The 11,672-nt window shown below is 30.2% G+C and overlaps 1 protein-coding gene across 2 annotated transcripts; it reads left to right on the forward strand.

Annotated features, from left to right (window-relative positions):
- The first annotated feature begins 5,667 nt into the window (after positions 1-5,667).
- LOC130940939 (protein GRAVITROPIC IN THE LIGHT 1-like) lies at positions 5,668-11,410 on the forward strand. Of its 2 annotated transcripts, XM_057869233.1 has the most exons (4): positions 5,668-6,013; positions 6,137-6,219; positions 6,514-6,669; positions 9,346-11,410. In XM_057869233.1, exon 4 carries the CDS (start codon positions 9,368-9,370, stop codon positions 10,799-10,801), a length of 1,434 nt encoding a protein of 477 aa, XP_057725216.1. In that variant the 5' UTR covers positions 5,668-6,013; positions 6,137-6,219; positions 6,514-6,669; positions 9,346-9,367; the 3' UTR covers positions 10,802-11,410. The 2 variants fall into 2 exon arrangements, with proteins under 2 accessions (XP_057725216.1, XP_057725215.1); XM_057869232.1 differs by lacking the exon at positions 6,137-6,219.
- Positions 11,411-11,672: the final 262 nt, after the last annotated feature.

Below are 11,672 nucleotides of genomic sequence, written 5' to 3' on the forward strand. Positions count from 1 at the left end.
GATAAAAGTGAAGGGCACCCAGCAAGTAAGACACATGTTCCATATCACCTAAAATACTATTGACTTTAGCATCGGAATGTCTTGCAGGTTGTCCACTTGGCTTGTTTTTGTGCACATCGAAGTTAGGATCTCCGATTTTCATCCCTTCAGTTCATAAACTCACTTCAAGTATGAATACCTTCCTTCCTTCTGCGCTGATCTGGTCCCCTCCACCGCGTATATATACTCAAAGTGCTACTTCAAATTTTGCATCGCCGTTTTACCCAAACCGAAAATGGCATTTTGCAGGCGTCACCACAGATACAGTCTAATTCGCAGGCACCGTGACAGGTGTGGCCTATTTTGCATGCGATAGTAGAAAAATGGCTGCCGGCTCTATTTTGCAAGCATCGCATTTCGCGGACGTCAGTGGCCAAGTCTAAAAAATTGATTCCACTCTCTAATTTGCAGACGTTATGGCTGAAGTGATGTGCAATTCCATTTTACGAGTGCCAATAATAAAATGATCCTGCACATTTTGATGACAAAATTGTTTTGCGTGTATTTAAAAATAATAATTTTGTTTTATTTATTTATATAAAAACACCTTATGTTAGTGGTCTATTATAATTTAAAGTAATAAGAAAACATATTGTATTTTATTTATTGGGATGCTATGTTCGTAATGTAACTTTTTATGTCAACATTGTATTAATATCAATAGAATTAGAGAGATGCTAATTCACAATTTATAAATTTAAGAATCAATTTAGTTATTTTTAAAGATCTTAAATTATTTTGATAAGTGTTAACAATTTTAAATATCACATTAAATATTACTTCTAATTTTGTTACTATTAATTTTTAATTTTTTATATATTAAATATATTTTTGACTTCTCAACTTTTTTATAAATTTTTTAAATACATCTTGTTCATAAAAAAATATTTATGAAAAATAGAAAATAGAAAAAAATAAGAGAGAAAAAATAAAAAGAGAAGTGAAAATTTTTTTGTGTTATTTAGACACAAAAAAAATAAATGAAAAGAAAATAAAATTTTTTTTTCTTTGAGTAGAAAAAAATGACAAAAAAAATCATAACAAAATAAAATTATGTTAATATCCTTATCTATATTATATGTAAATTAAAATATGTATTATATGTGAAATAATAAATTTATTCTTATCATTAAATAAAATATTATAATATATATATTTGATTTAATTATTTATTTGATATATATAATGTTTAAATATAAATCTCTATTATAATAATATATTAAAATTATTAAAAATTAATTTTATATTAATAATTGTTAATAACAATATAACTAAAGATAATATTAAAAATACATAAAAATTTCTTATTTTGCCTATAATAAAAAAATTGATGGAACCACAAAATTTTTTTTTTATTTTTTTAAACAAAAAAATGATTTATTTAATTTTTTTATTTTCTATCAAACCAAACAATACTTACATATATAGCCTTACAAAATATTAATAATCTTAATTAGAATTCAGGACTCGAGATAAAAATTCCTAATCTTATGTAGTTATTATGTTTAAAGTAAAATTTTACTTGAACCCTTAACAATTTTATAAAACATCTTTTTGCCTTTTAAGAAAAGTATAATACCATCGCGGTTCTTAACGATTAATTCTGTAAAATTTTTGTCCTTTTCTGTTAATATTTTTGTTTAGAGCTAATGAATCTTTTTTACGTCAACACGACTTTTAATTAATCGACGAAGTATAATTTCAATCCGGCCCTTAATCATCACCAAGATTTATCACTATTCTCTGTATTCTCTCTTTTTTCTTTCTATCATTTTTGGCCACCATCATCATCAATATCTACCACCATTTTCTGTTTTCGCTACACTACTTCATCATTTTTTTTCTTTGTGACCGAACCAAAACCACGAAACCATATCTCTCCCCTTACTTCTCTGTTTACCATCGGCAATCCCAGCGCCACCACAGCTATCCTCTCTCCCTTTTTCTTCTCCTTATTCTCACAATCCCTCTCTCATTAGCTTGCCCCTGTCTCTATTTGGTTTCACACTAAATTATAAATCTACGTTTCAAGTAAAAAATCTTATATCGAACAAATTAAAATACCGACACATTCCATAATTACCAAATTACTCTTTCACATACTCAATCATCAAAATTCACAAAAGGATAACTCGATCATAAAATCATATTTCAAACCAAATTTAACTATTTAAACAGATAAAATTACTCAATTAAAAGAAGTGACAGTGAGTTAGTGTAACAAAAATAGAAAATAGTAGAAAGAGATAGCAGTGAATTATACTAACGAGAACAGAAAATAGTGGTGATAAGAGATTGATACAACGAAAACAGAGATAATAAAAAAAGATGACAATAAATTAATGTAACGAGAACAGAAAATAGTAATGGATATTAGTGATAATAGTGGCTGAAAATGATATTAAAAAAAAAAGAAAAAAATTGGTCTGATAGTGTTTTGATTTTTAAAAAATAGAAGAAAAAAAAAAAAAGAGAGAATAATTTATTTAATTAAATTGTTGTCCGATATGCGTTAACTTAACAGTAAGATCCGTTAGCTTCAGACAAAAATATTAAAGAATGAAGCAAAAAATCTCACAGAATTAATCCTTAAAAATCGTGATGGCATTATATTTTTTTAAGGAACGAAAAGAAATTTTTGTGAAATTGTTAAAGCCTGGTGAGGTTTCAGGTTAAAAAATTTTGATATGGAAATAAAATGAGTGATATACTTTAACATGGTAATTTTTTGTGTTTTTTAAAATTGTGGGAGTACACAAATCGGACCCTCCGATTTGTGTTTAAAAAGTTAAAAAAATTCAGAGTACACAAATCGGAGGGTTCGATTTGTGTTAAAAAATTTGAAAAAATTCAGAGTACACAAATCGGACCATGCGAGTTGTTTGATTTTAAAATTTTGCTTAATAAATCGCATGGTCCGACTTGTGGGTAGGCAAATATGAATTTCAGAAGCTAGAAAACGGACCCTCCGAGTTGTTTGTTGTTATCAATTTTTTTATGAAAGGAAGAACTCGCATGGTCCGAGTTCTATTCACTGACACCACATGACTGTAAAGCAGCTGTATTCCCCACATCTGAGTCTAACACCACTTTTTCTTCCATATTCAAATTAAAAAGTGGAGGTTTCACTCTTATGTTTATCTTCAGAAAATATATTGTGCAATTATTAGGAAATACAATTAAACACAGAGGCGGAGCCGGGTATAAGGAAAGGGGCCAACTATCCTTTAATTTTAATTTTTTACATATAAATTATATGTAAATTTTAGTTTAGCCTTCTTTAAAATTTTATTTTAGTCTTATTTTATTTTGTAAATATTTTTTACCCCCTCTAATATTTTATTTAGCTCCGCCCCTGATTTAAACAGTCAACAACAGCTTGTCAAAACAATATTTCAGAAGTCACCAAAAAAAAATTTCAGAATTCAGCAGAAGCTGTGTATATGGTAGGTATACGCAATAATCAACGAATAGTATCAGCCAATAGAAAATTACGGAATGCCACGTGTCAACCTTAAGATCACTGGTACGCTCGTTACGTATAAATGCGCAACACGGAAACTTTCAGTCTTTAAAATCAAGCCGTTCATCTTCTGAAGTCCACCTACGGTCTATGTAAGATTGGATGATCCACAAGCACATTATAATTATCACATCGTACAATAGGTATAGTGAAATCCCAATAATGCCATCCTAACTTACCCACTTGCTCAAAAGAAATAAAATATTCTTAAGCCACTTGTTAAGAAGAAATTTTCCGTGCTTTGACGGATATTTAATTTATGATTCAAGAAAATTCATAAATTTTTTGAGTGAAAATATCCTTCCAATTTTCGAGAGAGAACAAAATTACACTTTTCTCCTTTTTATTTTCAAAACATACTTTCTCATCTCCTCTATTTTTAGATCATTTTCTTGAAAAATAAAGATACTAGTATACTACAATTCCCGTTTAAGTGCACTTTAATTTTACATAAAACTAATAATAATGTTAATTGTAAATTAAGTTTAACTATTAAAATTTATCATTAATATTAATATACTTTAAAATAAAAAAATATACGTAAAAAAGTTAAATACATATATATACACAAATATATAATAATTAATTTTAATGACTAATTTTAATATATACATAATATTTTTGTAAAACTAATATACGTTTCATTTTAATCAAAATTTAAGTTTTATCATTTTCTTATACCATAATACTCAGTTACATTTCGTACTAAAAAAATGAGACCGAGTTTAGCTGAAAATAATTGTTAATGTTATTTTTTAACATAAAAAATAATTAATTTAAATTATAATGATAATTTTGAATAAATGATATTTTTGGAAAACATAATAATATAAGGAACGATAAGAATTTTGTTAAAAATACAGTATAAAAGGAATTGTGTTAAAAATTAATATAATAATAAATTAATATGATATTTTATTTTTTTGTACAAGATATTATCTTTAAGACCTTAACTAAAGTAGTTTTAATAAATTTATTTTTAGATTAAAGGATAAAGTATATTTTTTATTCTTAAAATTTGACAAAAATTTTAAATATATTCTTATTTTATTTTAATTTTGTCTCAAAAATTTTTAATTTGTATAAAATATATTTTTGATGGCTAATTCTTTAAAAATATTAAGACCAATTCAACAATAATTTTATAAGAATAACCCTCAACACAAGCAAATCAAGCATAATCTTTATAGAATATTGTTAGATTGGTCTTAAATTTTTTGAAAATTTAACCGTCGAAAGTATATTTGATGCAAGTAAAAAATTTTTAGAACAAAATTAAAACAAAATAAAATTTATGACTATTTTTAAAATTTTTGCTAAATTTTAGACCCTAGATTAAATGATTAGAATGTTATATTTTGCTAAAAATATAACTTCGAATAATATGAATAAAAAATAAGCTTTCTAATAATTTTAAAATGCGAAAAAACAAATAATATTATTCTTTTTCTAAGAAACAAATTATTTTTGTATTTAATAAATAATTTTTACATTTAATTTAAGTTTTTATAAAAATATTTGAATAATTATTTAAAAGTATACACATAAATATTAATAAATTCAATCTCTAAATTTTTTTATTTTTTTAAAAGATTTGGTCATTTACCAAAAAATAACTTAAGTTAAAATCACTAAATTTTAAAAGTAAAAATATTATATTTTTTAATAATATTTAAAATATATTAAAATCTGAATTTTATTTTTTTAGAATATATTTAATGTACGATTAATTTATCACATTTTTAAATCATTAAAAAGTTTACTTACTATTCATATTTTTAATTATTTTTGTAAATAATATAAACTATAGAATATCATTTTAATAATTTATCTTTATTTTTATAATCAAAATCTAAAGAAAATTTAGCACACAAAGGAGTCCAGGACCAGGAGGATCAACTATCAAGGGGTATAAATGTAATATAAAATTTACAGAAAGCGACTCGACCTTTGTGACGTTTTAAATTCCCAATGGCTACTCAGAATTTAGGACTTCTTATTTTATTTTTTATTTATGTCCATGTCCTTTTTGGTCATTCCAAGCTTTCTCCCTATTTTTTTTTTCTGCTCTGTTTCCAAGCTCTGTCTCTCTTTTCTCTCTCTTACTATTTCCATGAAAATCTCTCTCTCTCTCTCTCTCTCTCTCTCTCTCTCTCCATTGATATTTATACATTTTTAATTTTTCTCTGTCCTCCAGCTGTGGTATTTCTGTCCCTCAGAACCGAAGAAGGGTAATAAAACTCCCTTCCTCAGAACCCCACTGCTCTCTCTTCTCTTCTCTTCTCCAAGGGGCAAGTTTTTCCGTAGCTTAAGAGCAAAAAACAGAGGAACCATCATAGAAGAAACACACACAGTACCTTAGAAACAAAGCAGAATCTTTTGCTGGCATTGAAACAGTTTATTACAAAAACAACCACACGCACACCAAGTGTTTGTTGGTTTGATACAAAGGTTATTATTTAACTCCTCAAACATCACTGCTCCCCCTTCCCCTTTTTGGTTCTTTTTCATTTGTTGGGCTCCCTTCATTCTTCTTCACTGTTAGGATTTCACACTAAAGTTTTTGTTAATCAGAAACTTAATCAATGAATCGCTCACTCATGGCGTTTCTGTTCTATTCCTGAGGTGAAAGCTTGCGTTTTTCTTAACCCTTTTGGGTAAAGTTTCCATCTTTGAACACGGGGTTTCTGACTTTCTAGTTGGATTCTCATGTTATTGTTTTTTTATTTATATATAAGTAGATGTTACTGTTGATGATCATTCCCTATTATTATTATTATTATTATTATTATTATTATTATTATTATTATTTTGGGTTCCCGTTTTTTGGTGTTATGTTGTTGTTGTTTATGTTTGGAGCAAAGTCTTGTCTGTAATACCATTTATGATTTTTTGGTGTATCTAATGGTTTTCTTCTAACTTAGTTCCTCTTGGGATGTGTTTGGTTGCAGGCAAGGTTGTGTTTGAAGAGGGGTCAGTACTTTGGGAGAACAACAAACATAGGCAAATCTTTTAAATGTTTTCTTGAGATTTACGTTTTCACAAATGAGAAGTTGACAGTTATACATTGTTTCTCTTCACCCAATTTCTCGTGATATTTCGTCAAGGTGTGTACAGATTCTCGTTTATTTTAAGCTCTTACAACAATTTTGTGGTTTTTGGGATTTTCACAGCAATTTACTGCATTTTTTACTTCAACTTTTTTTCTCTATTCCGCTTTTAAAGGAAGAGTGTGGGAGCCACTTGGAGGCCATACTCGATTTTATATTGATAAAGTGATGTGTATAGGAAAAATAAGATATAAAAAAATATTTCCATTTTGTGACATGCTTAATAGAATATGCTTTTTGTTCATTATTTTGGTAATACCGTGTGATTTATTTGCCTTCTTTTTTAGATTTATCTGTCTAATGGAAGTTTAAGTAGAAAGTTTGCTAAAGTTGCTATATTTTGATAGTTCTTACTTGTTTGTATTCTCTTTTATGCATGTTATCTGGGTGTATATTTTGAGCTACCTACCTACTTTTATTGTTCTTTTTAGAGGATTAATATTTAAAAAAAGAATATAACTATTATCTATGTTAATATCTAGTAAACTTTATACTAATTTTTATACATGTCGATGTCTAAAATAATAGTATGCTAAAAAAATAGGTAAATTCTCTCTACAAGGTGAAATGTGGATTTTGAAAGCTCTAGAGACTAGAGAATCTCATCTTGTATGATTTTGACTTTTTTTTATCATAGCCATGTGAATGTATGTCACAAATGGGTATGCTGAAATGATATTACTTATGTGAAGCTATTTTGTGTGAAATGAGAATTTATGCAAATGTTGAATTTAGGGAGAAAACAGTCAAATTAGAGAGTAGTGTGGGGGGCAACAAAGAAATGATGTTACTGTTGCAACAGTGTTTATTTATTTTCCATTGTTGTAGGCAGCATAGGTGCTCAGAGAGACCGTGATTTTAGTCACGGGAAACATTACTAGCCTTTGAAAGATTAATTTGTCTCTGATAAATTTTAAGTACAATCATCACCAATGTCTCTCTGCCTAAATTATTGTCCCTTTTTGTACAATGGAATCTTAAAAATATTTATGCTTCATATCTTTTATGAAATTTTCTGAAATGTGAACCCCACCAAAGGAACCCACCATACACTTAACACTTATACATATTTATACAAAAAACTATTTGATATAATTTGTACAGATTTCAGAATTTATTTAGATTATTATAGTTAGTTTAATTTATTTTGTATAGTTGCCTCACCTACAGTATGTAAGGCAATATATCCCAGTAAAGGTACATGAAGCATTTTTCTCCCATGTGCTGATAAATTTTCAAAAATATAATGATGCTAAAGTTGGAAGTTCTTGTCAGATATTCACTTTGATTTTGGCCTATGTCAAGTACTACCTTACTTTATAGCAATAATAATCTTTTTGATCTTGAATATGCAGTTACTCAGGGAATCCTATGGTCTTATGATTCACACCAAGTCACCAACTATAATGTGTTTACAAGAAAAAAAAAATTATTTTGATACAAGATATTGTAATAAACTTTTACATTTTCATCCAATTACATGGTTTTAATTGCAAGATTTCAAAGTTAGTAGATAAGTTGAGTTGATGCATTCTTTTCTTTTCTTTTTACCCCTTAGAAATGATATTTGAACCATTTTTTGTTTACACCTTTCTTGAACACTTTTTTTTTTGTGATATAAAAAACAATTTTTTATTTTTTCTGACTTCTTATCGACCATTTGTATAACAAACGTGAAAGGTGTACAAGAGAAGTGTATACAAACGTCTTCATACACCGCCGAAGTAATGCGTTTTTACTGATGTGGCAATTTATGATTGAATATTTATGTAATTTTTTTACTTATTAAATTAAAAAAAACATTGGTCAATTTTTCATTGATTTAGCAGCATTTGAATAGTCACCATAGAAAGTTGTAGTTTACCTTATTAGTATATTTATTTCATAATGGTGTGATGGTGATTGTGTTTAATCATGATTACTTTCATACTAATTCATGCCAAAGAATCACAGGAACAAACTATTTGACCTGTTACATATTACAAATAGGTCATGATTAATTGACTGATTGATGTTCCTACTCCTCCTACGCTCCTTCTCTTAAAGGGATAAAAAAAAAATTAAACCAGAAATGATCAACATGTCTAATCAATCATACAATAAAGTGTTTTAGAAATGATGATTTTGTTCCTTTTGCTGGGGGAGGATGTGATTAAATTGTTGCTTAAAGTTTAGCTTTTTCATCGTATGAAACAGTGTTCTTTGTTTTTTTTGATAATTTCAAGTGGCCAATTTCAATTTTAATTGCTGATTCATCTTAATAATATAACTATAAGATGCCTAGAATTTCTTGGATAAACTACAAGTCTGAACTTTAATGCATCTTTAGATCTTGCCATTGATATTCTTTTTCAACTCTTGCTTCCTATTTGTTCTTGTTAGCAACCACTTTTTGACACTTTTTATGGTAGGCATACATAATATAAGGGACTTTGTGTATGAAGAACAAAAAGAAGAAAAATTCTCTACTCTATTAAAGTCCTCGATCTGTGTGTTAAAGCATTTTGCTTTTCTTTTTAATAGTGTGTTCACATGAACATGTTTATCATTATAACCATCATCTTTGTTAACTTTATTATTATTTGTCAGTGGCTCCTTGTGAATCATACTATTGCATATTTTGGTACACTTTTGAACTGAACACATTTCACAATTGTTCATCTTGAGTTTCAGATATTGGTGACACTTTTTGTACATGGAATCGGTGAATCCATCGGCGGTGACCCCAAGCAAGAAGTTGGCCCGGAATTTTGCCAAGGTTCTTCATCTTAGAGCACTGATTGGGATTACGCCGGTTGATGGTTTGAAGAATGTTATATCTGATGCGAATCTCAAGGATGATGGAAACATTGGCAAGGGGACAATAAATTGGTCGCAGTCGTTCAACAAAGATGACCATGATGAAGAGCTTCTAGAAAGAGTGAACATGGAAGCTCTCCTTGCAAAGCTCTTTGCGAGCACTTCGACGGTTAAAGCTGCATATGCACAGCTGCAATATGCTCAGTCTCCGTATGACCCTGATGGAATTCAAGTTGCCGATCATTTGATAGTATCTGAATTCAAACACTTGTCTGAACTAAAGCAATGCTACTTGAAGAAGCAATTTGATCCTTCACCAGAGAAGGCTATCCTTGCAGCTGAATCAAAGGAGCTGCAAAGTGTCATAAGCACTTATGAGATTATGGCAAAGAAGTTAGAATCTCAGGTGCGACTCAAGGAATCTGAGATCATATTTCTGAAGGAGAAGCTAGATGAAGCTAACAAGCACAACAAATCAATTGAGAAAAGATTGAATCAAAGTGGCCAGTTATCTGTGCTTGACAATCTTCACATTTCAGGTTTAAGTCCCAGCCATTTCGCCACTGTTCTTCGCAGCACTGTTAGGTCCATTCGAAGCTTCGTAAGGCTGCTGGTGGAAGAGATGAGGTCTACTGATTGGGATATTGATGCTGCGGTTAACGCAATCGAACAAGATGTGGTTTACTTTGTAGAAGATCACAAGTGTTTTGCGATCGAGTCTTTCGTTTGCAGGGAGATGTTTGATTCCTTCCATTTTCCTGATTTCTCCCTCCTGAATGAATCCCTTCCAGACCGGAACAAACGGCAGCAAGTTTTCTTCGCTCGGTTCAATGAGCTCAAATCCACCAAAGCAAGGGAGTTTCTTGCCGTGAATCCAAGATCATCCTTCGCGAAATTCTGCAGGGTCAAGTACTTGAAACTAGTCCACCCCAAGATGGAATCATCATTCTTCGGCAACCTGAGCCAGAGGAACCTCCTGAACTCTGGAGAAGGGTTCCCGGACACGGCATTCTTTGGCTCATTTGCCGAGATGGCAAAGAAGGTGTGGATACTACACTGCTTGGCCTTCTCCTTCGAGCCCCAAGTTTCGATCTTCCAAGTGAGAAAAGGTTGCAGATTCTCTGATGTGTACATGGAGAGTGTGAATGATGACATGCTCCTTTGCTCAGATCAGACAGTGGAATCAGATCCACAAGTTGCATTCACTGTGGTTCCAGGTTTCAGGATTGGTAAAACTGTAATTCAATGCCAAGTTTACCTTTCACTCCATCAAAGAACAACCACCACCACCACCAAGGTGAAAAAATTCAACTCCACAAGGCAAAGGTAGCAGCAACTTTTGGTCAGAGGCACTGACCCCACAACATGTACTCTTTTTTCTCCCTGAGCTGACTCATTTTCTCTTACAAGAAATACTTCAAATATTTTTGAAGCGAACACTCGCTTCAAAAATATATATACTTGTTTAAGAAATATTCAGGGCCTAACGAAAGATTTTCGTTAGTGTACTGAATATCTCTGAAACCTGCATTAAATAATTCTAAAAGCATACAAGTATTTCTCTTCCTCTCGTCGTTGGGTAAGGTGTCGGAGCCAAAATTGACCAAATCCGACGCCAAATCCAACGGCGTGAGAAAGCCAGTTAGCTCGGTGTACAAAGGAAGGACATAATGCAGTATTACAGTGCATGGCTGAGTGTGTTGTGGGGACTCATGACTGTGGCATGGTTCAATGGCAGCATAGCATTGTCCACTTGTGTTTTGGCCATTTTGAAAGAGAGAAAAAAAAAAGGGGAAAGAACCGTGTGGACCGTTGCATTGGGAGTAACCCTTTTTTCTTTTTAGAATCTTTTTTCATTTTTTATTTTAATTTCATGCAGATTTATCAAAAACATGCCCCAAAATTTTGTTGATATCAGGCCAGTGGCCGGGATTGTCTAGCTGTTACGCATCTTTCATCAGACATTGCATGATATATATAAATATAAAATATAATAATATGTACATAAATTATATGTAGGTAGGAATTTTATAATCCGTAGCCTTCTTTCATTCTCTTTTATATATTCTCATGTTATGTTCTAATTCCCTCTCTTTTTGACTACTTTATTGAAGTTTTATTTTATTGCCAGTTATGTCCTTGGATGCCTCTAAATCTATGCATGCATGTGGTCTATTGTATTGTCAGAGGTATATTATACT

This window comes from Arachis stenosperma, chromosome 7, assembly GCF_014773155.1.
Source record: "Arachis stenosperma cultivar V10309 chromosome 7, arast.V10309.gnm1.PFL2, whole genome shotgun sequence".
Classification (NCBI taxonomy): Eukaryota; Viridiplantae; Streptophyta; class Magnoliopsida; order Fabales; family Fabaceae; genus Arachis; species Arachis stenosperma.

Coding starts and splice junctions, on each gene's coding strand:
- LOC130940939 (XM_057869233.1), top strand. CDS start 9,368: ATGGAATCGGTGAATCCATCGGCGGTGACCCCAAGCAAGAAGTTGGCC.